This window comes from Lepidochelys olivacea (genome assembly GCF_965140295.1).
Source record: "Lepidochelys olivacea isolate rLepOli2 genome assembly, chromosome: 13".
NCBI classification, from domain to species: Eukaryota; Metazoa; Chordata; order Testudines; family Cheloniidae; genus Lepidochelys; species Lepidochelys olivacea.
Window position 1 is genome coordinate 32,455,069 of NC_140423.1, and position 27,430 is coordinate 32,482,498.

The window sequence follows — 27,430 nt, forward strand, 5'->3', positions numbered from 1 at the left end:
TCAGAATTTTTGTACTTTGGTAGGAAAGTGAGTCAGGAATCTCCTTCAAGGAACCGTTCTTTGTTGCTCCAGACAGCATTTCAGGCTGGGACTGGTCCCTATTATTACTCTCCTAGTAGCAGACCATAACGGTAGCTTGAATGGCACCTTTGCCATCTGTGGTATCTTCAAAGAAGTCTAAGACTAGTTATCGGTTCCATTGATATGGAGACTAAGGCCCAGATAGCTAGGTGATACCCACACCGCTATCTCTGCCTGCTTGGAGAGCAAACAGCGCCCTTCCACTCACTGGGTAACAATGCACAACTAAGACAGAAACAGGACTCATAAAAAATTTACAAAATATTCCCACGTTGTCACATTTCTGTGACAGTTGCGTCTCCATTGTCAACAGGCCTCCTTGGGCCCAGGCTTTCTCTGGGTTGTCCAGGGACAGGGCTGCTCTAAATGGACCCCCCACCACCACCACCGCCCAGACGTCATAAGCTGTTTACTGATTCAAGTCACAGACCGGGCCAAACTCAGAGGCAAAGCACTAAGCAGCTTCACTCGGACCCCTGTCCCTCAGCGGGGTGCCTCTGCCCTTTTCACCCAGGGATGGGAGCAAGTCCCAGGTGATGTATTTCACACCAGCAAGAAGCTGGAACATGGTGTCAGGCTGCATTGAACAGACAACTTCAGCTGGCACTTCCTTACCTCTGCCACTCAGACGCGCTCCCGCTGCTCTCCTCTCCTGTACTTTATTCCAGATTCTGAGGTCTGAGCTATGTGGTCTCCTGGCTGAGGGGTGAAGGTCCCAGGGGAGACAGGCCCCAACTTTGGGGCAGTACCCTGGGGAAACATTCCCTGGCAACATTTTCTGGTAGGGCGGGAGAATAGATCAAGGGTTTTTTTTACAGCTGCCTGAAACGGGATGTGCGTGGGGGCTGGGAATTCCTAGTCTGGGGAGGGGGAAGATCCTGAGTCTGGGTGTGGTGTGTGGGGGGGTGTCCCTGGATAGGACAGGGTGTGTGTTGGGAGGGGGATCCCTAGATCCGGCAGGGTCTATGGAGTGACAGGGATGAGGAGGGACTACCCACAGGTAGGGGATCTTCTTGCGAGGTTGCTGTGGAGGGTTTCCCCAGGGTGGTGGTATGGGGCTCCCATGCAAGGCTGTAGGGGGTCGGGGGGTAAGGGTTGGGAGCTCCCTTGGGGGGCTCTATCCGCAGGGGGTTTGGGGGCCCCCAGGTAGTTAGGCTGGAGGGTCCTGGCTTGGGGTGCATTGGGGGTGCGCGGCGGAGTCAGGGTTATTCCAGTGGTAGGGGTACACGGGGGAGCCGATCCGGGTTCTGGGGGCCCCAGGCCAGGTTAGGGGGTTCCGGGCAGATTGGGGCTGTGTAGGGGTCCCGGTCTGGGCGTGCCTCGGTCGCGCGGAGCTCGGGTCCGCTGCCCGGCACCGCCCGCCGCCGCCTGCGTCTCGGCGTCCCCCTTGGCGGGGCCCCGTCCTGCGTGAGCGGCTCCAGTCCAGCCCGGTGGCCGGAGGCGTCTAGCGGGACCGAGCCGCTGCGGCCCATGGGGGGGCGAGCCCCAGCGCCCGGCACGGGGAGCGCACTGGGTGCGCCATGGTCAGTATCGCCGCCCGGCCAGGGCCCCCAGGGGAACCCCCACCAGCCCCTGCCACCTCCCGGCCAGGCCCCCCCCGGGTACCCCTTATCCAACTCCCGCCCGGCCAGGGCCCCCCACCCAACTCCCGCCCGGCCAGGCCCCCCCGGATACCTGCCATCCAACTTAACCTGGCCAGGGCCCCCCCGGGTAACCCCCACCCAGCCCCCGCCCGGCCAGGCCCCCCCGGATACCTGCCATCCAACTTAACCTGGCCAGGCCCCCCCGGATACCTGCCATCCAACTTAACCTGGCCAGGGCCCCCCCGGGTAACCCCCACCCAGTCCCCGCCCGGCCAGGCCCCCCCGGATACCTGCCATCCAACTTAACCTGGCCAGGGCCCCCCCGGGTAACCCCCACCCAGCCCCCGCCCGGCCAGGCCCCCCCGGATACCTGCCATCCAACTTAACCTGGCCAGGGCCCCCCCGGGTAACCCCCACCCAGCCCCCGCCCGGCCAGGCCCCCCCGGATACCTGCCATCCAACTTAACCTGGCCAGGCCCCCCCGGATACCTGCCATCCAACTTAACCTGGCCAGGGCCCCCCCGGGTAACCCCCACCCAGTCCCCGCCCGGCCAGGCCCCCCCGGATACCTGCCATCCAACTTAACCTGGCCAGGGCCCCCCCGGGTAACCCCCACCCAGCCCCCGCCCGGCCAGGCCCCCCCGGATACCTGCCATCCAACTTAACCTGGCCAGGGCCCCCCCGGGTAACCCCCACCCAGTCCCCGCCCGGCCAGGCCCCCCCGGATACCTGCCATCCAACTTAACCTGGCCAGGGCCCCCCCGGGTAACCCCCACCCAGCCCCCGCCCGGCCAGGCCCCCCCGGATACCTGCCATCCAACTTAACCTGGCCAGGCCCCCCCGGATACCTGCCATCCAACTTAACCTGGCCAGGGCCCCCCCGGGTACCCCCCATCCAACTTAACCTGGTCAGGGCCCACCGGGTAACCCCCACCCCTCCTTCTCCTGGCCAGGGCCCCCTAGATACCCCCCACCCAGTCCCGACCTGGCCAGGCCCCCCCCCCGTAACTCCCACCCCTCCTTCTGGCCAGGGGCCCTGGATACCCCATATCCAACTTAACCTGGTCAGGGCCCCTCGGATATCCCCCACCCAGCCTCCTCCCAGTCACGGCCCCCCAGGTAACCCCCACCCCTCCTTCTCTCAGCCAGGGCCCCAGGATACCCCGCATCCAACTTAACCTGGTCAGGGCCCCTCGGGTATCTCCCACCCAGTCCCTGCCCGGCCAGGGCTCCCCAGGTACCCCCCACCCAGCCCCTGCCTGGCCAGGGCCCCTGGTTACCCCCCATCCAACTTAACCGGGTCAGGGCCCCTGGGATATCGCCCACCCAGCACTGGCCTGGGCTCCCCGGGTATCCCCCATCCAGTCCCCTCCGGCCAAGGCTCCCTGGGTGCCACCCCTCCATCTCTTCAGCCGGACAGGGTTTCCCGGGTGTCTCCTTCCATTGGTGCTGGAACTAGGGGTTATGGGGGTGCTGCCGCACCCTCTGGCTCAAAATGGTTTCCATTATATACTGGGTTTACAGTTTGGTTAAATGGCTCTCAGCATTCCCACTATAAAAACTGTTCCAGCACTCCAGTCCCCCTCTACCCCTTCTGCCCGGCCAGGGCTCTGTAAGTACCCCCCATCCACCTCTCTTCTGGCCAGGACTCTCTGGCTATCAAGGGTCCATCTGCCTCCCGCAGCTCCTAGTCTCCCCCCCCCCCCCCACCCATGTCTCTCCCTGGATTCTCTGGTTGTCCTTGCGCCGTCCTGTACACAGGGAATGCCAAGAGCTGGGAGGGGACACTCCTGTGAGCTGTGTTTATACAGGAGTTGGACGGGAGGCACTGGATGGGGCGTGTCTGTCTGTCTCATAGGGAGTCACCCTGGTGGGGGCTGGGTGGTGGGGATCGCCCTGGGGCCAGGGGTCCCTGGCTGGGCACTGTCACAGGGAAGCTTGCAGCACAAGGGTCTCCATTTGGGCACTGCGTGGGGTAGCTTGCGTTGCCTAGAGTTTCCAGCTGGGCACTGTCACAAGGAAGCTCGCAGCACTGGGAAGTTGCATGTGTCTGTCTACAGTAGAGATTTCCCTCTCCAATTCCCTCACTCCTGGCCAGTGCTGTGGGGAGCAGGGGACTGGGGTATTGTGGGGCTGTCCTGCCCTGAGCGGGGTATGGTGATGGGGATAGATGGCCAGGGGCCAGTTCCCCAACCCTAACCAGTGCCTGCTCTGTGTGGGGCAGAGGGCTGAGGTGATGTCTGTGTGGGCGCAGGCCCCCTCTGAGTTGGGTATGGACTTGGAGATAGATGCTGAGGGCTGGTCCCTGCCCTCACTTGGCACCGGTGCCAGCTGATGGGGTGTGAGGAGCGGAGTCTAGACAGAGCTCTCCCCTCCCCATGGCAGTTTCCTGGCCTTGTGCGCTGCGGAAGGAATGAGCTCAGCGCCGTTAATGGCTTGCAGCTGGTGCAGGGGCTGTGCTCGGCTCCCTGGCCCAGCCCAGCTGTGCTCACGCTGTCGGCTAGCTTGGACTGGGCTTGGCACCCTTGTGTGGGCAGGGCCCTGGCCCATAACGGGAGCTGGGCTGTTTAGTACACGCTGCACAGCGCCTTCCCACACCTCAGGGCCTCAGCTGGGCGAGGTCTGGGAGGAGAGCGGGTTAGAGCTGGGGATCTGGGAGCCAGGACTCCTGGGTTCTCTCTCTGAGCTGAGAGGTGGTGGGGTCTAGTGGGATGGAGCAGGGGGCCTGGGAGCTGTGCACCAAGACTTCTGGGTCGTCTCTCTGAGCTAGGAGAAGAGTGTGACTAGTCTTTAGGGCAGTGCTGTGTTGCCCTTCCCCGCAGGAGCCCGAGCCAGTGGAGGACTGCGTGCAGAACACACTCTCGGCCCTGTACCCGCCCTTTGCGGCCACAGCGCCCACCCTGCTGGGGCAGGTGTTCGAGGTGGTGGAGCGAACGTACCGGGAGGATGCCCTGCACTACACCATTGAGTTCCTCATACCGGCCAAGCACATCCTGGCACGCATTCAACAGGAGGCCTGTGTGAGTCTGTCTGTCCCTCCATCTGTCCATCCACGTGTATCTGGCCCAATGTGTGCAAAGGTGTGGGTTTGGCCCGGTGCATGGAGGGTTGTGTGTCTGTTTGCAGGCCTGATGCATGGGGGGGCATGTGTCTGTCTACAGGACCAGCTCACGGAGGGGGCGTCTGTCTGTCCATGGGCCCGGCAGGTGGAGGGCCGTCTGTCTGTGGGTCTGGCACATGGAGGTGGCGTGCATCTGTCTGTGGGCCTGGTGCACTGAGGGGTGTCTGTCCATAGGCCTAGCGTATGGAGGGGAATGCCTCTGTGGGCCTGGCCCATTGAGGGGCTTCTGTCTGTGTGCTGGTGCGTGGAGAGTATGTGTGGCTACAGGCCCAATACATGCAGGGGTGTGCGTCAGTCTGTGGGCTCAGCGCATGGAGGGGGCGTGCGTCTGTCTGCAGACGCGGAGCATGGAGGGGGCGTGCATCTGTCCTCGGACCCGGAGGATTGGGGGGCGTGCATCTGTCCTCGGACCCAGAGCATTGGGGGGGCGTGCATCTGTCCTCGGACCCGGAGCATGGAGGGGGCGTGCGTCTGTCTGAGGGCCTGGCGCATGGAGGGGGCGTGCGTCTGTGGGTCCGGTGCTTGGAGAGGGCATGCAGCTACAGGCCCAGTGCATACAGGGGTGTGTGTCAGTCTGTGGGCCCAGCACGTGGAGGGGTGTCTGTCTGCCTGTCTGTGGGCCTGGTGTGTGGAGCGGTTTGCGGCCAGGCCCAGCGCGTGGAGGGACGCATCTGGCCTCGCAGGCGCAGGACCGGGTGCCCCAGGTTGGGCTGCCCCCTGACTCTGTCCCTCTCCCCCCTCAGGCCCAGTACAGCGGGTTTGTGTTCTGTCACGAGGGGTGGCCGCTCTGTCTGCACGAGAAGGTCGTGGTGCAGCTCAGCTCCCTGCCCTGGCAGCAGCTGTGTCCTGGCGACTTCTACCTGCAGGTGGCCCCCTACCTGTCTCATGCCCCCCGCCTGGTACTCAAGTGCCTGTCGCCGGACGGGCGCAGCGTGCAGGAGCTGCCGGTGCTGCCTGACGCCTACCCCTTCCTCTTCACTGCCGAGTGGCTGAACGGCATCAACAAAGACCGGCGGGCCGGGCGGCTGGAGCGTTGCCTGCTGGCCGCTGAAGAGCGGGTGCTGCGCCTGCCCTGGACCGAACTCATCTGCCCGCAGTTTGTGCACCAAGGCAGCTTCATGGTGGGGCGGCGTTGCCTGCCGGGCCGCAGCCCTGAGGTGCTGGGGGCTCGCAGCCCTGGGGATGGGCGCCACTCAGGCGGGGAGAGCCAGGAGGCGGAAGGTGTGGGCCTGGAGGGGGAGTACGTGCAGCTCCTGGAAATCAGCCCGCCACGTCATGATGCCCCCCCAACCCCAGTGTCCCCCAGTTCCCAGACCCGCACCCTGCCCGCCCGCAAGGGCCAGGGCAAAGGCCGCAACCGGCGCCACCGTGCCTGGCTGCACCACAAGCCCAGCCGGGAGGAGACTCTGCCCAGGAACCGGCCCCGCAGGACCTGGGAAGGGGGGCGGCCAGGGGCAGATCCCGGCCAAGCAGGGCTCCTCCGGGGCTGGGACCTACAGAGGCCATACGGGGAGACTGGAGGGCCGAGGGTCAGCCAGGGGGATGGGCAGGATCGGGGAGGCCCTGCACACAAAGTGGCAGCACAGAGTCGGGGCAAAGTGGGGCGTCTGCCTGGGGAGAGGCAGTGGGGAGGAGACACTGGGGAGAAGGCAGGGGATCCCAGTCTGGGGGGGGACAAGCAGCGCGGTGGGGACCCTCCAGAGGGGCAGCGGGAAGGGGATCTCAGCCTCAGGGAGGAGCAGCGTGCTGAGGACCTTGGGGAGGGGCAACATGTGGGGGATCCCAGCTTCAAGGAGGAGCAGCGGGGCCGGGACCCTGAGGAGAAGCAGCGGGATGGGGTCCCTGAGGAGAGGCAGAAAGGAGGGGATTGCAGCCTCGGGGAGGAACAGCAGAGCAGGGACCCTGGCACCCCAGCCATCTCTCCCCAGCCCAGCACTGTGGCTGAGGTGCAGGGACTTAGTGAGGGAGGGGGGCAGGCGACCTGGCCAGCTGCATGGCCTAGCCCTGGGCAGCAGGCACAGAGCCAGGGTCTTTCAAGGCCGAGCAGCCCCCAGCATGAGGCTTCCAGTGCTGACCTGAGGTCAGCCAGAGCAGAGCCACCAGGAGCCAGGACTAGCCCCCAGCAAGGGGCCATTGGGGACTCTGCTGCGGGGCTGCCACACCGGGCTGCCAAGGGCAACCGCAGAAGGAGAAAGTGGGGAGGGAGAGGCTGCCCCACCAATGTGGATTGGAAGGAGCCTGGGTCTCCTGGGACAGGGGTGGGGGATGCCCCGGCTGGCACCAAAGAGGGCGGTATCCCTGCTGGCACCAGACTCCCTGTTGTCCCCACCCCAAGAGAGGGGGACATCCCCCCAAGCACCAAAAAGGAGGGCAGCCCCTCTGGCACCAGACTGCCCATTACCTCCGCCCCAGGAGAGGGGGGCATCCCCCCCACCACCAAAGAAGGGGGTGTTCCCCCCAGCAGCACAGAAGGAGGCAGCCCCTCTGGCACTGGACTCCCTGTTGCTCCCACCCCAGGAGAAGGGGGCATTCCCCCCAGCAGCACAGAACGGGACAGCCCCTCTGGCACTGGACCCCCTGTTGCTCCCACCCCAGGAGAAAGGGGCATTCCCCCCAGCAGCACAGAACGGGACAGCCCCTCTGGCACTGGACTGCCCGTTGTCCCCACCCCAGGAGAAGGAGGCGTCCCCCCCAGCAGGACAGAGCCAGACAGCCCCTCTGGCACCAGACTCCCCATTGCCCCCACCCCAGGAGAAGGAGGCATCCCCCCCAGCAGCACAGAGCCAGACAGCCCCTCTGTCACCAGACTCCCCGTTGCCCTCACCTCAGGAGAGGGGTCCATCCCCCCCAGCCAAGAGGAAGAGACTCGTGCTGACTGCCCCGGGCAGGGGGCCCTCACAGCGGCCCTGGCAGAGGCTGCAGTCCCCACAGGCGCAGAGGAAGAGGCTGCCCCCAGACCCCTGGAGAGGACAGAGGCCATTGGTGCTGGCACAGCCCCCTTTGTGAAGAGTGCTTTGCCCCTCACGGGGGGTGCAGGAACCAGCTGCCCCGTGGAATCCTTGCCCCCCACCTCGGCCCCTGTGGAGCAAGATGTAGACTGGGAGCTTTTGGGCTCAGGCATCTTCCAGCTGACAGGTGAGTGCCCGCACCTATGCTGGTTAGCGGCTAGGCACCTGGACGGGGGAGGGCTGGCACCCCAGAGCCTGGTGTAGCAGCACCCCACCCTCACATCCCTCCTGTTGCCTTGATGCAGGTCCACTCCCCTTCTCCGCTTGGACCTGGTGCCCTGTCGCCCTAAGTGCGCTGAGGGAGCTGCCTGGACAAACCTGGCGTCCTGGAGCCAGCCAGGCCAAGGAAAGCCCAGTGCCAATGCCCGGATGGGCTGTGGCCCAGCAGAGAGGGCGCTGGGTGGGAGCTAGGGGGTCCTGGGGTCTAGAGGTGCTTTGGTCTTGGACAGAATGTGTGCCCACGGGCCTGGAGCCCCTTGGCTGGGGGCCCTGAGTTGCCCCCTCGTGCTTCTTGCTGGGTTCATTATTTCCATTCCCTTCCCAGGCAGCCTGGCCTCAGCCCCTCCTTTACAGGCAGATACGGTAATGTGGGTGCAGCCCCTGGGGCAGGGGTCAGAAAGAGGGCTCAGCCACCAGCTACTGGGGCAAATGAACAGAGCATGCAACCCCTGGTTGTGCCACGCTGTGCCACGCTGTGCTGTCCACGCCCCTCTGGTCTGGCGGCCTCGTGGGGAGCCATGGCATGGGAAGGAGGCAGTGGCTGTCTGAGGGAAAGGCTGCTGCTGGGTTCAGTGCCATGGCCTGGTTGTCTGGGGCAGGGGTTTTCTACAGCTGGGCATCTCCCAAGGGGCAGAGCTAGGTGCCTGGCACCACAGGGGAACAGAGCAAGGGCGGCGGGGCGGGGATGGGGGTTCCTGCTGGGGGCAGGGAGAGTGCAGTGCACTGGGGAGGGGTCTGTAGGGGTCATGGAGGAACGTTTTCCTCTGGGATCCTCTGTTCCCCTTTGTGGAGAGGCTGTGGGGGAGAAACTCCCCTTCTGCCACCTGCAAGCTCACATCAAGCGCAGGGAAGACCCCAAGCAGCCGCTCCTCCTGCTTGGCCTAGCTTCTGGGAGCGCAGAATAGAACTGCTTGCTCCCACCACCCTAGGGCTGCCCCACAGCTGTCCTCCCTCTGCCATGCTCCTGGCAGGGGTGTCACAGGCCCTGCCCAGGCACACAGTCTCCTTCACCCTGCCTTGCCCCTGCAGGCGGAGTAGACCGGATGGGAAGGGCCTTGCTGACCGTCACCCCCCAGCCCCCAGGGGAGTCAGCCCCAGCTCAGGGGGAGCTGAGCCAGGCCCTGCGATACCTGCATTCACTGCTCAGGTAACACCAACGGGGAGACCCCCGTCCTCCCACATCCATCCCCCTGCATCCCTACCCCCCCCCACACACACGGATCCCTGCTGACCCTCCCCATCCCTACGCCAACTCCTCCCAGCTCATGGGGAGCTGAGGCAAGCCCTGTGATACCTGCATTCGCTGCTCAGGTAATGACAACAGGGAGACCCCAGTCCTCCCACATATGTCCCCCCACTTTTCACATCTTCCCCCCCACTAGCTCCTTCCACACAGCCCCCACACCCTCATCCCCACTTGTCACACCATCCCCCATGCTCCCTACATAAACCCCCAGGCCATTGCATCCCCTACACCAACCCCACATTGTCCTCCATACACCCCCACAACTGCCCCATGCCACACACCTCGCCCCATTTCTGCTCCCTCATCTCCTATGGGGGGTGAGAGCTCTCACCCCATTAACCCCTCACTGTCCTCTCCCCTGTAGGAAGGAGCAGCAGGAGCTGGGGCTGACGGTGCTGCTGGATCTGCGGCAAGGGGGGGCTCTGTCCCCCCATCCCCCTGCACTGCTGCCAGCCCTGCAGGAGCTGCAGGTACTGCCCCGGACAGACCCCCCCAACACTGCCCCCCACCTGCATACCCCCTTCCTACGCCCTCTAACGGTTCTCTGGTTCTCCCAGCACTGCGCCCCAGCCCCCCTGCGGAGCCCAGCCCTGCCTCGCCACCTCCTGCACGAGGACCCAGCACAGCCACCCAGCTTCCCCTGCCATGACCCCTCCCCACCCCTTGCTTGCCTCCCACAGGGTACCTGCTGCTCCTCCCTACCGCGCATGGCTCCCTGCCGACAGCCTGCACCGCCCCCCACATGGCCCCATGCTGCTCCCCACCCCCCAACAGCGCAAAGCTCCCCCCACTGCCTGCACCTTGGCATGGCCCCTCCCCACCCTGCTGCCAGCCCTGCAAGGACTCCAAAGAACAACTGTGACCCCTACCTGCCCCCCACACATCCCCCTGCCCTGGGCACTGGGGCGGCAGCTTGATTTCGTCTTGCCCTGCAGGAGGTGTCACCAGCTCTTGTGAGCCGCCTGCTGGTGCTGGCCCCACTGGTGGGCCATGAGGAGCTGCCCCTCATTCAGGTAGGGGGTGCCAGGGGGTCAGGGGTGGGGTAGGAAGGACTGACAGCACCTGAACCAGAGTGAGAGTGCTGAATGGGAAGGGTTTCCTGCCTGGAAGGTGCAGTTGGGAGGGTGTGGGGGGGATTCCCTGCCTGGGGAGGGATAATGGGAGGGAGTTCCCTGTCGGGGGCGGGGGGGGGGAATAATGGGAGAGGGTTCCCTGCCCAGAGGGGGGATAATGGAGCGGGTTTCCTGCCTGGCAGGTACAGCTGGGAGGAGGTGTGTGGGGGGGAATTCCCTGTCATAGGGGGATAATGGGAGGGGGTTCCCTGCCTGGAGGGGGGATAATAGGAGGGGGTTCCCTGCCTGGGAGCAGAGGGGTGGCAGGTTTTCCCCTGGCTGGGGGGGCAGTGGGAGTTCCTTGCTTGGTGACGCCCTGCTCCCTTCCCCAGGAAGCACTTGTGCTCTCCCCAAGCGACCTGCCCCAGTTCGTGGACCCAGAGCAGCTGCAGCCAACTCTAGGTGGGACCCTGCAGCACTCACAGACCCAGTGGGTGGAGATGTGCCAGGTGAGAGCTAGGAGTGACCCCCATAACCCTCCAGCACCCCAACACCTCCACAACCCCTGCCCCCTGCAGCACCCCATGTCGCACAACCTCCCACTAACCAGGGGTGGCACATTCCCCACCGCAGTACCCCTGACTGAGCCCCAGCCCCTCTTCCTGCCATCTCCTCCAGGGGTCTGTGTCCCCCCACTGCCCGCTGTCTCTCCCTGCAGGCGCTGGAGGGGCTCTGTGGGCTTTGCCAGGGTGTGATCCAGTCAGTGCAAGTGGCCAGTGCCAAGTTGGAGGCATCAGAATTGGCCGAGGGCGACGAGGTACGTGACACCCCCATGCAGCTCGCCTGCCCCTAACCCATGGTCCCCTTGCAGCTCGGTGCCCCCTGGCCTTCCCATGACTCCCCTGCTCCCCAGCCCTGCTGCAGCTGTCCTGCCCTCCCCCTACAAGTCTCCTGCCACCCTGTATTCCCACACAGTCTTCCAGGCCTCCCTGGCTCTCCCCATGTGACTCTCCAGCCCCTGCAGGGCCCCCTTGGCCTTCCTGAGGGGGCTCTGGGCCGGACCGGCTGTTCGGGGGGCTCTGGACCAGGGGCTGGCTGGGCAGGGGGGGCTGGGCTGGGCTGGGTTGGAGGTTCTGGGCCGGGCAGGCTGGCTGTGCAGGGGGGCGTTGTATTGCTCACTGTTATGTGCCCGCAGGCGCTCTCTGTGCGGATCTCCGGACACAAGGATGCCATGCAGAAGCTGCTGTCAGACCCACGGTTGCTGGAGTTGCAGAGCAGTGGGGGGTCCCTGCTGGCTCAACTGTCCTCATCAGGGACCTGCAGGTGACACCTGTCCCACATCCCAAAGGGACGGGAGGGCACACCAGGCCTCACAATGGGAGGGCATCAGGCCCCACACGGGGTGTGTCCCGACAACCTATGCTGGGGGATGGCCCCTGTGCCAGAGTTCTCTCACTGTAGTTGGGAGAGGTGGTCTCTGCCCGCCTTATACACATGCTTGCTTGCGAAACTGCCCCATACCCTGTGGCCTGGCAGAGCGGGGTCGAGGGAGGAGGGGCAGGGGCCGAGGTTGGCGGCATGGTGATGTGAGAGGCAGGGAGTGACATGCTATTTGCTGTCCCCAGGCCACAGTGTGGGGGGCTGGCAGGGTGTGGCGGTTGCTAGATGGAGTTGGCAGCGTAGGGGTGGCTGGGCAAGCGTGGGGCTGGCAGTGAGGGGGCAATGCGTGGGGCAGGGGGATGGCGCATGGGGCAGTGGGATGGCACGGGGGGCGGCGCGTGGGGCAGGGACTGACATCCTCTCCCATGCGCAGTGGCCAAGCCATGAGGGCTGTCAGCTTGTATCAGGAGGTGGACGACGCCATTCATAGGCTGGTGCAGCTCAGCAATCGGTGCCTGGGGGATCTGGAGCAGGAGAGGAGCCGCCGGCAGATGACACAGGTAGTACCCCTCTGCTACCTCCCCTAGTGACCTTCCCCCCTCACTGCCCCCCCACAGGTTCCCTCCCAACTCCCATGCCCAGCAGTCTGGCAGCCCCCATGTCCTCTCCCCCGCCATGCCTGGGGTGCTGACCCTCACATGCCTGCCCCCCTGCCCGTTCTTGTTGCTCTCACCCCCTGTCCTGGCAGGTGGTGGGCTGGCTGGCTGACCATGGGGAGCAGGCGCTGGCAGGATTCACCCCCATGGGGGTGGGGGATTCGTTGTTGACCGTGGAGGAGACGCTGGCGAAGTTTGAGGCTTTTCACACCCTTGCCAAGGTGAGACACTTCCCTGCCCCCTCCCCCACTTGAGTGCTGCACAGAGGGATCTGCAGGTACACACCCCCATGTGGGTGTTATTGGGGGCTGGGACCCTGAGGAGAAGAGTGTGGGTGGGGCGCTGCATACTGGGAGGCCTGGTTCTGTGGGACACTACATACCGGGGGGTGCCAGCTCTGTGGGGTTCTCTGTCCTGGGGGGCTGGCGTAGGCTCTGTGGGGCTCTCTGTCCTGGGGGGCTGGCGTAGGCTCTGTGGGGCTCTCTGTCCTGGGGGGGTGGCGTAGGCTCTGTGGGGCTCTCTGTCCTGGGGGGGTGGCGTAGGCTCTGCGGGGCACTGTAATGAGGGGGGTTGCCCTGCGGGATGCACCATATTGAGGGGGAGCAGATCAGCTCTGCAAGGCGTGCCATAGCAAGGGTGGGGGAGCCTGAGCTTTACGGGGCACGCTGTAATGAGTGGGGCTGTATTGCATCTGCAGGATGCAACGTATTGAGTGTGGGCGGTGTCATCTCTGCCAGGCACGCCATACTGAGGGTGGGGGGGTTGCTTCGTCTCTGCGGGGTGAGCTGTTTCGGGGGGGCCCATTGGCTCTGCGGGGTATGCCGTACTGAGGGTGGGGGGTGCGTTGGCTCTGCGGGGTGCGCCATTCTGTGACGGGGGGGTGTCGGCTCTGTGGGGTGCATCGTATTTGGGGGACATCGGCTCCGCAGGGTAGGCAGGCATTGGGCTGAGAGTGGGCAGGCATAGAGCATCCAGTTGCTCTATGCTGTGGGGCGTGCGTTGCGTCTGTGGGGGGCTCTATACTGGGGGGGACATGGGCTCTGTGGGGTGCTCCATATGGGGCTGGGGGTGCATTAACTCTTCAGGACTCCCCATACTAAGGGTGGGGGAGCATTGGCTCTATGCTGTGGGGTGTGCATTGGGTCTGTGGGGGGCTCTATACTGGGGGGGGCACGTGCTCTATGGGTGCTCCACATGGGACTGGGCGGGGTTTGTGTCTGAGGGGCGTCAGCTCCGTGGGGCACTCTGTGCTGGCGGGAGTCTGGAGCATAGGGTCTCCTCCTCTCTCCCCCAGGAATGGCTGGCCCGGGGGCATGAGGCTCTGCGTCTGGCTGGTGACGGGGTCCTGGCCCCTGAGGGGCAGCAGCTGGAGAGCTTCGCGCGCCGGCTGGAGAGCTGTGCGCACACCATGCACAGTGCCCTGCGGCTGCACCGCTTCCTGCAGCAGGTGCCAGCCGCTCCGCGTGCTCCCTCTGTCTGTCTGTCTGTGCCTGCCCCATCCCTCCTTTCCCCTTTAGCATCCAGCTTAGTTCAGCCCAGGGGCGTGTTCCTGGCAGGGGAGCCGACTCCACATCTGAGGCAGCCCAGCCCCGCTATCCATGCCAGAGGCGGGTGTGGATGCCCCCAGGGCAGCATCACACATTGGGCGGGGGAGGGGGTGTGATTTTCCTGGGTCCATTTGTCATTCCTGCCCATTTCCATTGCAGGGCTTCCCATCCCCCCTGTCCCTGGCTCCCTTTCCCGCCCCCCTTCTTCCTCCCCGCTCTCCCCCCCACCATTAGCTCCCCATCCCCCATGGCCTGCATCACTCTGATCCTGGTGCCGGCTCCCCGTCTCCCCTGGCCTGCGTCCCCCCGTCTCCCCTGGCCTGCGTCCCCCTGACCCCGCTCCCTGTCCCCCATGGCCTGCGTCACTCTCACCCCGTCTCTCCTGCCCTCTTTCGTAGGCTCAGGCCTGGGCCCTGGAGGGCGCCCGGCGCCTGTCGGCCATTGAGGACGGCGCAGGGCCGGAGGTGGTGCTGGGGGCGCTGGGCCGGTACTGCCAGCAGCATGGCGAGATCTCGGACGGCGCCTTCCAGGAGATGCGTGGGCTGGCAGTGCAGAACCCCTGGGCGCTGCGGGAGCTGGGGCGCTGCCGGGCCCGCTGCCAGGAGCTGGGGCACCTCCTGCAGCGGCGGCTGGAAGTGGCATGGCAGACTGGGCCCCCGCCCCGGCGCCGTGCTGACAGCACCAGCACCTCCTGCTCACCGCAGCGCCCAACGAGGGGCCTGGACACCAGCCTGGGCTCCTCCCGCAGCATGAGCTGCCTGCTGCCCCCGCCTGGCAGCCTCTCCCCTGGCCTGTGCGAGGTGCCCTCTTGCCACTCACTGGCGTCCCCTAGGGACCCCGTGGAGACCAGCGACGAAGAGCGGAGCCCCCCTCCCACCAGCACCCCCACCGCTGCCTTCTTCCAGGCACCCACGCTGCCTCTGGGCACACTGCCCCCCTGCCAGCCTCCCCCCAGGGGTCCCCCCAGCACGCAGAGGGCACTGAGCGAGCCTGGCCCCAGCCCTCCCCGCCCCAGTGTCCTCATCCGCGGGCTGGAAGTGAGCAGCCAGGAGGTGGTGGACCGGACCTGCTCGCCCCGGGAGCACGTGATGCTGGTCCGCAGCAGTGCCCAGAGGGCCGAGGCGCCGTGGGGGGGCACGCCCAGCACTGAGCGGAAACGCCGCCTGGGGTGAGTCGCTCTGGAGGAGGGATATTTGCGCCACACCAGGACCCGGGGCTTCTGGGCACTGCCCCCACCCCTAACTGCCACCCCACATACGCACTGGGACCTGAATACCCCACACGCTGGGACCCATTGCCCCGTCTGAGAGAAGTGCACCCTGGCACCACCTGTTGGTGCCCATCGGGGGGAGGGCCCATTGGCACCTGTGAGGGTGTGGGGGCCACTGTGGCACAGGGCCCATCAGTACCCATGGGACGGCTGTCGCCCATGGGATTGAGGGGAGCATCGGGCTGGGTGACCCATGGGCGGCACGTAGGAGTGCCCCAGGGTGGGAGGCTCATCAGCACCCACAGGGTAGGGCACAGGGCCCTTCTCTGATGCCCATCCCCTCTCCTTCCCAGCGCCCAGCAGAGGCTGGTGGCAGAGCTGATTGCCTCGGAGCAGGAGTATCTGGGCTGCCTGGCTGAGTCGCTGGCCCTGGAGTCGGGATGCCAGGAGGTTCCCCCTGAGCTGAGACGCGAGTGCAGTGCCTTGGAGGGCACCCGCGACCGGCTGCTGGGCTTCCACCGCGCCTACTTCCTGAAGGAGCTGCAGGGCTGCGCCAGCCACCCACTCCGTGCAGGGGGCTGCTTCCTGCGATATGTGAGTGTCCAGCCCCGTGACCCATCTGGGGACCCCCACCCTCCCTCCGGAACGCCCCTCTCCCAGGCACCTCCCCCCACCCAAGGCATGAGTGCTGCTCACTGGCACCCCCATCGTCTTCCCTAGGAGATGCCAGTAGACCCCTGCAGGAGCCACAGCCCATCTGCCCTGGGTTCCTGCTCTAATTGCATTGGCCCAGCCCTTCTGTGTCTCCCCCGTGTCCCCTGTGCTGTGGGGAGGTGGTGAAGCTGAAGTTGACTCTAATTCCCCCATCACTCTCTGCGCCAGGCGGACCAATTCAGTCTCTATGCTCTCTACGTGAAGAACTGGCAGAAGCTCCAAGCGGCCCTGGCCTCTCAGCAAGCTGCCAACAAGGTACTATCTGTGTTGCCTGCATCTTCCCATGGAGAAGCTCAGAGCTCTGGGAGGGGAGTGGGGTTTAGTGGTTAGGCCAGGCAGGGCTGGGAGTTCAGGACTCTTGGGTTCTATCACATCAAATGCAAAAGTATAACTGAACAGGCCAAAAAAGGAATTTGAAGAGCAACTAGCAAAAGACACACAAAGAAACAGCAAATCTTTTTTAAGTACATCAGAAGCAGGAAGCCTGCCAAACAATCAATGGGGCCACTGGACATCTGAGGTGCTAAAGGAGCACTCGAGGCAGATGAGGTTTCAGAAAAGCTAAACAAATCCTTTGCATTGGTCTTCATTGCAAAGCATGTGAGGGATGTTCCCACACCTGAGCCATTCTTTGTAGGTGACCAATCTGAGGAACTGTCCCAGGCTGAGGTGTGAGTAAAGGAGGTTTTCATAGAATCATAGAAGACTAGGGTTGGAGGAAACCTCAGGAGGTCATCTGGTCCAGCCCCCTGCTTGACCAACTCCAAATAAATTATCCCAGCCAGGGCTTTGTCAAGCTGGGCCTGTCGTCACAGGGCCATAAAAACCTCTAAGGATGGAGATTCCACCACCTCCCTAGGTAACCCCACTAGCGGAAGCTACTAGATCACATGCCCTGGTTCTCATGGGTGACTTTAATTTTCCTGATATCTGCTGGGAGAGCAATACAACGGTGCATAGACAATCCAGGAAGTTTTTGGAAAGCGTAGGGGACAATTTCCTGGTGCAAGTGCTAGAGGAGCCAACTGTGGGGGAGCTTTTCTTGACCTGCTGCTCACAAACCGGGAAGAATTAGTAGGGGAAGCAAAAGTGGATGGGAATCTGGGAGGCAGTGACAATGAGTTGGTTGAGTTCAGGATCCTGACACAGAGAAGAAAGGTAAGCAGCAGGATACGGACCCTGGACTTCAGGAAAGCAGACTTCGACTCCCTCAGGGAACGGTTGGGTAGGATCCCCTGGGGGACTAACATGAAGGGGAAAGGAGTCCAGGAGAGCTGGCTGTATTTCAAGGAATCCCTGTTGAGGTTACAGGGACAAACCATCCCGATGTGTCGAAAGAATAGTAAATATGGCTTGGCTTAACGGTGAAATCCTAGCGGATCTTAAGCATAAAAAAGAAGCTTAGAAGAAGTAGAAGGTTGGACATATGACCAGGGAAGAGTATAAAAATATTGCTCGGGCATGTAGGAATGAAATTAGAAGGGCCAAATCGCACCTGGAGCTGCAGCTAGCGAGAGATGTTAAGAGTAACAAGAAGGGTTTCTTCAGGTATGTTGGCAACAAGAAGAAAGCCAAGGAAAATGTGGGCCCCTTAATGAATGAGGGAGGCAACCTAGTGACAGAGGATGTGGAAAAAGCTAATGTACTCAATGCTTTTTTTGCCTCTGTCTTCACGAACAAGGTCAGCTCCCAGACTGCTGCGCTGGGCATCACAACATGGGGAATAGATGGCCAGCCCTCTGTGGAGAAAGAGGTGGTTAGGGACTATTTAGAAAAGCTGGACGTGCACAAGTCCATGGGGTCGGATGAGTTGCATCCGAGAGTGCTAAAGGAACTGGCGGCTGTGATTGCAGAGCCATTGGCCATTATCTTTGAAAACTCGTGGCGAACGGGGGAAGTCCCAGATGACTGGAAAAAGGCTAATGTAGTGCCAATCTTTAAAAAAGGGAAGAAGGAGGATCCTGGGAACTACAGGCCAGTCAGCCTCACTTCAGTCCCCGGAAAAATCATGGAGCAGGTCCTCAAAGAATCAATCCTGAAGCACTTGCATGAGAGGAAAGTGATCAGGAACAGTCAGCATGGATTCACCAAGGGAAGGTCATGCCTGACTAATCTAATTGCCTTCTATGATGAGATTACTGGTTCTGTGGATGAAGGGAAAGCAGTGGATGTATTGTATCTTGACTTTAGCAAAGCTTTTGACACGGTCTACCACAGTATTCTTGTCAGCAAGTTAAAGAAGTATGGGCTGGATGAATGCACTATAAGGTGGGTAGAGAGTTGGCTAGATTGTCGGGCTCAACGGGTAGTGATCAATGGCTCCATGTCTAGTTGGCAGCCGGTGTCAAGTGGAGTGCCCCAGGGGTCAGTCCTGGGGCCGGTTTTGTTCAATATCTTCATAAATGATCTGGAGGATGGTGTGGATTGCACTCTCAGCAAATTTGCGGATGATACTAAACTGGGAGGAGTGGTAGATACGCTGGAGGGCAGGGACAGGATACAGAGGGACCTAGACAAATTGGAGGATTGGGCCAAAAGAAATCTGATGAGGTTCAATAAGGATAAGTGCAGGGTCCTGCACTTAGGACGGAAGAACCCAATGCACAGCTACAGACTAGGGACCGAATGGCTGGGCAGCAGTTCTGCGGAAAAGGACCTAGGGGTGACAGTGGACGAGAAGCTGGATATGAGTCAACAGTGTGCCCTTGCTGCCAAGAAGGCCAATGGCATTTTGGGATGTATAAGTAGGGGCATAGCAAGCAGATCGAGGGACGTGATCATCCCCCTCTATTCGACATTGGTGAGGCCTCATCTGGAGTACTGTGTCCAGTTTTGGGCCCCACACTACAAGAAGGATGTGGATAAATTGGAAAGAGTCCAGCGAAGGGCAACAAAAATGATTAGGGGTCTGGAACACATGACTTATGAGGAGAGGCTGAAGGAACTGGGATTGTTTAGTCTGCGGAAGGGAAGAATGAGGGGGGATTTGATAGCTGCTTTCAACTACCTGAGAGGTGGTTCCAGAGAGGATGGTTCTATACTATTCTCAGTGGTGGAAGAGGACAGGACAAGGAGTAATGGTCTCAAGTTGCAGTGGGGGAGGTTTAGGTTGGATATTAGGAAAAACTTTTTCACTAAGAGGGTGGTGAAACACTGGAATGTGTTACCTAGGGAGGTGGTAGAATCTCCTTCCTTAGAGGTTTTTAAGGTCAGGCTTGACAAAGCCCTGGCTGGGATGATTTAATTGGGGATGGGTCCTGTGAAGGGAGTGGTGTCTAGTGGTTAGAGCGAGGGAGTCTGTGAGCCAGCACTCCTGGGTTCTAGCCCTGGTGCTAGGAAGGGAGTGGGGTCTAGTGGTTAGAGCTGGGGTCTGGGAGCTAGGATCTGTGGGTTCCGTTCCTTGGTCTGGGCGGCTGTTGGGATCTGGAAGCCGCAGTGATGGTGCAGTAGCCCGGCTTGTGGGCTCTGTGCTCAGCTCCTCTCCTCCCCGCAGATGGCACACAGCAGCCTAGAAGGTCCCTGGGAGGACACGGCGCTGGCAAGTGCCCTGCAGAGGCCCCTGGAGCAGCTGGAGCACTATGGGCACTTTCTGGAGGAGCTGCTGCAGGAGACGGACCCGGAGCAGGTGACAGAGCGCGAGGCCTTGCGGGCAGCGCAGCAGCTGCTGGAGTCCCAGGTGCAGCACGGCAGGAACCTGCTGGCGATGGAGCAGATCCGGGGCTGTGAGGTGACTGTAGCCAAGGGCCATCCCCGCATGCACTGCTCTGCCCAGAGGCCATCCCAAAATGCACTGCTCTGTCCTGGGGGGATGGGACCCCAGGGGCTCTCCTAGCATGCCCTGCTCCATCCCTACCAGAGCGGGTGGCCGGGGATCTCCCAGCATGCACTGCTCCATCCCTAACAAGGGTGGGGCAGAGAAGGGGGCAGCCAGGGGCTCCGTCCCTACCCGAGGGGGCGGGCAGGGGCTCTCCCAGCGTGCGCTGCTCCGTCCCTACCCGAGGGGGCGGACGGGGGCTCTCCCAGCGTGCGCTGCTCCGTCCTACCCGAGGGGGCGGGCGGGGGCTCTCCCAGCGTGCGCTGCTCCGTCCTACCCGAGGGGGCGGGCGGGGGCTCGCCCAGCGTGCGCTGCTCCGTCCCTACCCGAGGGGGCGGGCGGGGGCTCGCCCAGCGTGCGCTGCTCCGTCCCTACCCGAGGGGGCGGGCGGGGGCTCTCCCAGCGTGCGCTGCTCCGTCCCTACCCGAGGGGGCGGGCGGGGGCTCGCCCAGCGTGCGCTGCTCCGTCCCTACCCGAGGGGGCGGGCGGGGGCTCTCCCAGCGTGCGCTGCTCCGTCCCGGGGGGTGGCGAGCCTGGCCCGGGGAGGTTGCCCATTGCCCGCGGCATCTCCTCTCCCCACAGCTGGAGCTGAAGGCACAGGGGCAGCTGCTGCACCGGGACGAGTTCACCGTGCTGCGCGGGCGCCGCAAGTGCCATCGACACGTCTTCCTCTTCGAGCAGCTGCTGCTCTTCAGCAAGCGCAAGGGCACTGAGGGCGGCTTGGACGTCTACGTCTACAAGCAGGCCTACAAGGTGCGCCACCCTGCCCATGGGATCCCCCTGCCTTGCCCTGCCCCGCCCCTGGGATCTCCTGCCCCTGCCCTGTTTCCCCCGCTCTGCCCCGCCCCTGGGATCTCCTGCCCCTGCCCTGTTCCCCCGCTCTGCCCCACCCCATGGGATCTCCTGCCCTTGCCCTGTTCACTCCGCCCTGCCCCATGGGATCTCCTGCCCCTGCCCTGTTTCCCCCGCTCTGCCCCGCCCCTGGGATCTCCTGCCCCTGCCCTGTTCCCCCGCTCTGCCCCGCCCCTGGGATCTCCTGCCCCTGCCCTTTTCCCCCTGCTCTGCCCCGCCCCATGGGATCTCCTGCCCCTGCCCTGTTCCCCCGCTCTGCCCCACCCCATGGGATCTCCTGCCCCTGCCCTGTTCACTCTGCCCCGCCCCTGGGATCTCCTGCCCCTGCCCTGTTCCCCCCGCTCTGCCCCGCCCCATGGGATCCCCTCCCCTTGCCTTGCCCTGCCCCATGGGATCCTCTCTCCCTGCCTTGTTCACCCCATGCCTTGCCCTGCCCAATGGGATCCCATCCCACCTCATGGGATCACCTGCCCCTGCCTTGTCCCCCCGACTCTGCCCTGCCCTATGGGATCTCTTGCCCCTGCCTTGTTCCACCCTGCTCTTTCCTGCCCAATGGGATCCTGCCCCACTCAGTAGGATCTCCCCCTGCCCTGCACTACCCTGTCTCATAGGCTTCCTTCCCTGCCCCACCCCATAGGATCTTGCTCCACTCCCTGGGACCCCTTCCCCCAGCCCTGCCCCACCCCATGCGGCCCTCTCTCCCAGGACTTCAAGCAGGCCTTCAAGGTGCACTGCCCTGCCCAACTCCATAGGACCCCTACCACAATATTGCAAACAGGTCTTCAAGATACCCTGCCCCACCCCATGGGATCTCTGCCCCACCCCATCCTGTTCCACTCCAGGGGATCTGCCCCCACTGCAAAGAGGCCTTCGAGGTGTGCTGGCTCATCCCACTCTGCCCCAGGAGACCACTTGCCCTGCCCCATAGCATTCCTCCCCCAGCACTACCTCCCCCATGGGTCCGCCTCTGCACTGCAAACAGGCCTTCGAGGTGTGTCTCACCTCCTGGCCATGCTGTCCGCCCCCCAGACGGCGGATATGGGGCTGACGGAGAACATCGGGGAGAGTGGGCTGCGATTCGAGCTCTGGTTCCGGCGTCGCAAGCTGCGTGAGGCCTACACGCTGCAGGCCTCCTCACCCGAGGTGAAGCACAAGTGGACCAGCGCCGTGGCTCAGCTGCTGTGGAGGCAGGCCACGCTCAGCAAGGGTAGGCGGAGGTGGTAGGGGGGGCAGGAATGGGGAGAACAGGTAGGACGAGATCCGGGGCTGCAATGAGATGAGGCGTGAGGGATGAGGTTGTGGGGTGAGTACATGGGCTCTGGCGTGTCAGGATTGGGGGAAGGAGTAGCTCTCATTGTGATGGGTTGGGGGAAGCAAGAGGACACGGGCACCAGCATGGCAAAATGAGAGGATGGGATTGGTGGGGGACACGGCCCTTGGTGTAATGCATAGGGACACATGTGGGCCTTGTGACAAGGCAGAGGAGAGGATGGGGGGCATGGGCCCTGCTGAGATGGCCCCAGCAGGGTGGAACTGGGGGGTGGTGGGCACATTGTGATGGGGTGGAGAAGGAGGGGGACAGGATGGGGAATGGTCCTGGTGGGATGGGATTTGGGGGTGGGCCCATTATGATGAGGTGGGGAAGGAGGGGGATGGGATGGGGAGTAGCCCAGGTAGGATGGGATTGGGGGGTGGGCCCTGCTGAGATGGGGTAGAGAAGGAGGAGGGGGATGGGACGGAGGGAGTGACCCCCAGCAGGATGGAATTGGGGGTGGGCCCCGTTGTGATGGGGAAGGAGGGGGATGGGTCAGGGAGTGGCCCCGGTGGGATGCGATTGGGGGATGGTCCCAGTTGGGATGGGGGCACATTGCCCTGTTGTGACAGTCTCTCTCTGTGTGTCCTGCCCAGAACTGCACACCCAGGAGATGGTCTCCATGGGCATCGGGGACAAGCCCTTTGTCAGCATCCAGAGCCCCAGCCAGGCCCTGCTGAGCAGCCTGCTCACAGGCAGAGGTGAGGGGGGCTGGGTTGCGGGGGTGCCGTGGGGTGTGGGGCTGTCAGCATGGCAGGGTCACTCTGGGGGCGTCTTGGGAGCACAGCAGGGAGTCTCTCGGAGAGGGGGGACTCTGGGAGCAGCAGGGGTGATGGGGTCTCCTGGGGAGGGGAGGGGTCCTTAGGCTGTCTCTCTGGGGGCAGGGTTGGGGAGCAGTCTGTCTCTAGGAGCAGAGAGGTGCCTCCTTTGTGGGCTCGGGGGGGTCTCTTCCCTGGTGCTCTCTCATCCCCTCTCTGCAGCCGCCCGCACCCGTGCCTCTGTGGCCGTCTCTTCCTTCAACCCCTGGGCCGGGGCCCCATGCTCCCCGCCGGCTGCCACGTCGTCCCCCCGCCCCAGCCCTGCTCCCCTGGGCCTGATCTGCGATGCCAGCACTGTGTCCCCTGCGTCAGGGCGCTCCCCTGGGGCCTGCTCGCTGCCAGGGCACCTGGAGGAGGAGGAGTGGGAGCTGGACGTCAAGCACATCCCCCGCAGTGAGCCCACAAGACAGGAGGGTTGCAGGGGTGGTGTCTCTGGGGAGCTCGGTGGAACCGTGGAGGGAAAGCTGGCTCCATGGGGAGGGTACACAGGGCTGGCACCTGGCATTCAGGGAGTTGTGGCTGCTTCAAAGAGACGGCTGGGTTTGGGGCTGTGTGGAGTCAGTGCGTGGTGGGCTGGCTTTGTGGGAGACATGTGGGGGGGTCTCTGCCTCTCCCCCACACCGAGGCTGCTGGGGCAACGCTGGTCCCTATTGTTGACACATGGCTCTGTGGTCTGTAGCCCAATCACTGTGGTGATGCCCAGCAATGCGTCTGGGCGGGCACAGGCATGGGTCCCTGGGCTCACCCTCCACCCCAATGGTTCTCTTGCAGCATCCGAGACAGCCGCTGGCTCAGGAGCTGCTCCGGCTCTGGGGGAGCCATCCCCCGGGCGGGCAGAGTCGCCAAGGGGTTCTGCCCCAGTGCAGCGCCGGCCAGTGAGTACAGGGGGGCACAGCAGGGGCTGTGGGGCAGGTGTCTGTCTTTGTCTCTATCCCCATCTCAGCTCTCGGGGCTCCAGGGGGCTCAGCTGTCACCTCACTTCGCCCACTCAGAGCTGCCAGGGTGGGGGCTGTGCTGCAGAGCAGGGTCCGTCCGGCTGTCAGTCCGTCCATTGGTCATGGATGTTGCTGGCAGTGCGTGTGTGTCTCTCTGGCTCAGTCTGTCTGTGCAGGGCTGGCTGGTAGACTGGCTGTATGTCTGGCTGTGCGTGGCCGGCTGGCTGTCTCTGTCAGGCTGTCTCTGCGTAGCTGGCTGTGTGTCTGTCTGAGCATGGCTGGCTGGTGGGCGGTCTGGCTGTGCTCTCTGGGAGGGGCTGGCATCTTTCCTGGGAGCATTGGGAGCATTTGAATTCACAGGAGTGCGGGGGGCATTACTGTCTTGCCTGGTAAGTGGCCGGGGATGGGCAGCACTGCAGGCAGGGCTCTGCGGGGCCCCAGGCCGGTTACCGTTTCCACCCCACCCCAGCCCTGCCCTGCCCTGCCCTGCTCCAACCCTGGGCACTGCGGGGCCCCAGGCCGGTTACCGTTTCCACCCCACCCCTAGCCCTGCCCTGCCCTGCCCTGCCCTGGGCACTGCGGGGCCCCAGGCCGGTTACGTTTCCACTCCACCTCCAGCCCTGCCCTGCCCTGCCCTGCCCCAAGCCTAGGCACTGCGGGGTCCCAGGCCGGTTACCATTTCCACCCCCGCACCAGCCCTGCCCTGCCCTGCCCTGCCCCAAGCCTGGGCACTGCAGGGCCCCAGGCCGGTTACCATTTCCACCCCCGCACCAGCCCTGCCCTGCCCTGCCCCAGGCCTAGGCACTGCGGGGTCCCAGGCCGGTTACCATTTCCACCCCCGCACCAGCCCTGCCCTGCCCTGCCCCAAGCCTGGGCACTGCAGGGCCCCAGGCCGGTTACCATTTCCACCCCCGCACCAGCCCTGCCCTGCCCCAAGCCTAGGCACTGCGGGGTCCCAGGCCGGTTACCATTTCCACCCCCGCACCAGCCCTGCCCTGCCCTGCCCTGCCCTGCCCCAAGCCTGGGCACTGCAGGGCCCCAGGCCGGTTACCATTTCCACCCCTGCACCAGCCCTGCTCTGCCCTGCCCCAGGCCTGGGCACTGCGGGGCCCCAGGCCTGCTGGCTCCCAGGGGAGGCTGCTCTGGGGGTTGCCATTTCAGAACCAGTCTGCTCTTTTCTGCCACCATCTGTGTTCCCCACATGGGACCAAGGCACCCCCCAACCTTCCCACCCCTACCCTGTCGCCCATGCCCTTACCCCTAGCTCCACCCTCCACACTGGCCCAGGGATACCCTCTCTCCTCCCCATCTCCAACCCTGACCCCCGCTTCACATTCCCAGCCCCATTCCCTCCCCCTCCCCACAGTGATCCTGGCACCCTCACAAATGGTGTTTTATTTGTTTGCCAGAGAGACGGCCACGCCCCCCCCGACTTGGCGACCCCGCTCTGACCCTGGTGCCGAGGTACAGCGGCTGGGATGCCCCCTGGGCGCCCGTCAGTCTGTGTGTCTGTCTGCCCCGCTTCAGCACACGGGCGGGGCACCCACCCCTCCCCACTGCGTCTGTCCATCTGTCTAGTCCTCCTCCCCCACTCTGTGTCCGTCTGCCCTCCCATGTCCCCCTCGTGTCCATCTGCCCCCCACTGTCGCTGACCGTCTGCCCCTCCCCGTGTGTCTGTCCCCCCCTCCCTGTGTGTCTGTCCCCCCCTCCCTGGCACTCACCCTGCTCTCTCTCTCCCCCAGAGCTGGGTCTGGAGCCTGCACAGGAAGCTGTTTGCCTCTCGTGGTTGCGTGGGGCAGGATCGGAGCCCTGGGGCTGCCAGGAATAGGACAGTCTGAGCCCCTGGCAGACCCCTGGCACTGCACCCCACAGGCTGTACCCCACAGATCCTTCCCTCCCCACCCACTGCATGGAGCCCCCAGACGACCCCCAGCCACTGCCCCATGGGTCCTCCCCTTACCCTTCATGGGACTAGTAGGGCCCTGTAGCTACGATGTGGGGTGGGGAATGGGTATCAGTGGAGGGTGCAGTGCCCCATGGCCTGGGAGGGGAAAGACAGTGATGGTGTGGGCAGGAAACCCGTCTGGCCTGGGCGTCAGAGCAGTGGGGCTGGCCTGGGGCTAGAAGGGCAGTGATAGCTGCACCCTGAGTACGGCCTGGGACTGCCCCAGCACCAGCACCTGGCTAGCACGAGGACCCTGCTCTCATGGACCCCGAGTGTGCCCACCCGTGGCCCCGCACACTCACCGAGCTCCCCGTGCATGTGCACAGACCCCATGAGGATTGCCACTCATGTGCATACTGATCCCTGTCTCACCCAGCCGTGCCTCCATGTGCCACAACCCCTTCAGTGCCCAGGTCCACACTGATCCCTGTCTCACCCAGCCATGCCTCCACGTGCCACAACCCCTTCAGTGCCCAGGTCCACACTGATCCCTGTCTCAGCCAGCCATGCCTCCACATGCCACAACCCCTTCACGTGCCCACGCACACACTGATCCCTGTCTCACCCAGCCGTGTGTCCACATGCCACAACCCCTTCACGTGCCCAGGTCCACACCACTCCCCTTCTGAAGCAGCTGTAGCCACCAGGGTTACTGCAAGGCAGCCACAAGGGCCCTGGGGTGACCCAGCCTCATCAGCCAGGGGCAGGAGCATCACAGGAAGTCTTTACCTGGCAGACTGGAGCATCATAGAACAGTCCCTTCTGGGGAGATTGGAGAACTGTGGGAAATTCAGTGGCTGGTAGACTGGAGCATTGTGAGACACTGTGCTGGGAGCGACTGGAAGATCATGGGAAATTCTGTGCTTGGTGTACTGGAGCATCATGGGATGTTCCCTGCTGGGGATACAGGAGCATCGTGGGAAATTCAGTGCCTGGCTGACTGGAGCATCCTGGGACATTCCGTCCTGGGGATACTGGAGCATCATGGGACATTCTGTGCTCAGGGATTAGAGCATTGTGGGAAATTCTCTGTCTGACAGACTGGAGCATCATGGGGATTCAGCTCTTGGGGCCGGAGCTTTATACAAGTACTAAGGAGTATATAATATACAATATATTTACTGAGGGAGCTGGGCCGGCAGGAGTGGGGGCTGCGGCTGCCAGGGAAGCAGGAGCCTGTGGGGCCTGGCCTAGGAATGAGAGGTATACTGGAAGGCTGCTGCCTCATGCCCTCAGGACCTGGCACTGAGGCCCCCCCCGACTATGGGGTGGAGGGGCTGGGGTGACTGCATTTGGAGCCAGGAAGCCGGTCGCTGTACAGACTCCCGGCCATTTATATCCTGCATATTAATAAAGCCATGCCGGCAGCTGTCTCTGTCTCTGTTCCCGTGCTGTGGCCAGTCCCACTGCAGGACCCAGCTGTGTGCCAGCATCCAGGCGCGCCAGAGCAGCCCCAGCCTCCATAAAATCCTATGACTGGAAGGGACTGTTAGAGGTCGTCTAGTCCAGTCCCCTGTGCTGCTGGCAGGACTACGTATTATCTAGACCATCCCTGACAGGTGTTTGTCTAACCTGCTCGTAAACAGCTCCAATGATGGAGATTCCACAACCTCCCTGGGCAATTTATTCCAGTGCTTAACCACCCTGACAGGAAGTTTTTCCTAATGTCCAACCTAAACCTCCCTTGCTGCAATTTAAGCCCATTGCTTCTTGTCCTGGCCTCAGAGGTTAAGAAGAACAATTTTTCTCCCTCCTCCCTGTAACAACCTTTTATGTATTTGAAAACTGTGATCATGTCCCCCTCAGTCTTCTCTTCTCCAGACTGAGAACACTGGGTTTGTGTAATCTGCCCTCATAGGTCATGTTTTCTAAACATTTTATCATTTTTGTTGCTGTTCTCTGGACTTTCTCCAATTTGTCCCCATCTTTCCTGAAAT

At 63.2% G+C, this 27,430-nt stretch overlaps 1 protein-coding gene across 5 annotated transcripts; it reads left to right on the plus strand.

Moving 5' to 3' along the window:
* The first annotated feature begins 1,026 nt into the window (after positions 1-1,026).
* On the plus strand, positions 1,027-26,864 carry ARHGEF40 (Rho guanine nucleotide exchange factor 40). 5 transcript variants are annotated; one of them, XM_084645353.1, is made up of 23 exons: positions 1,028-1,081; positions 4,487-4,684; positions 5,529-7,920; positions 9,042-9,159; positions 9,623-9,728; positions 10,194-10,271; positions 10,703-10,819; positions 11,029-11,127; positions 11,506-11,633; positions 12,124-12,250; positions 12,439-12,567; positions 13,641-13,793; positions 14,292-15,061; positions 15,457-15,697; positions 15,986-16,072; positions 19,311-19,544; positions 20,214-20,384; positions 21,513-21,690; positions 22,392-22,496; positions 22,776-23,006; positions 23,385-23,488; positions 24,958-25,012; positions 25,291-26,864. In XM_084645353.1, the coding sequence occupies exons 1-22, from the start codon at positions 1,061-1,063 to the stop codon at positions 24,997-24,999; spliced, it is 5,829 nt and encodes a 1,942-aa protein (XP_084501479.1). In that variant the 5' UTR covers positions 1,028-1,060; the 3' UTR covers positions 25,000-25,012; positions 25,291-26,864. The 5 variants fall into 5 exon arrangements, with proteins under 5 accessions (XP_084501477.1, XP_084501481.1, XP_084501480.1 ...); XM_084645351.1 differs by lacking the exon at positions 24,958-25,012 and having other exon boundaries at positions 1,027-1,081; XM_084645355.1 differs by lacking the exon at positions 22,776-23,006 and having other exon boundaries at positions 1,027-1,081.
* The last annotated feature ends 566 nt before the right edge of the window (positions 26,865-27,430 follow it).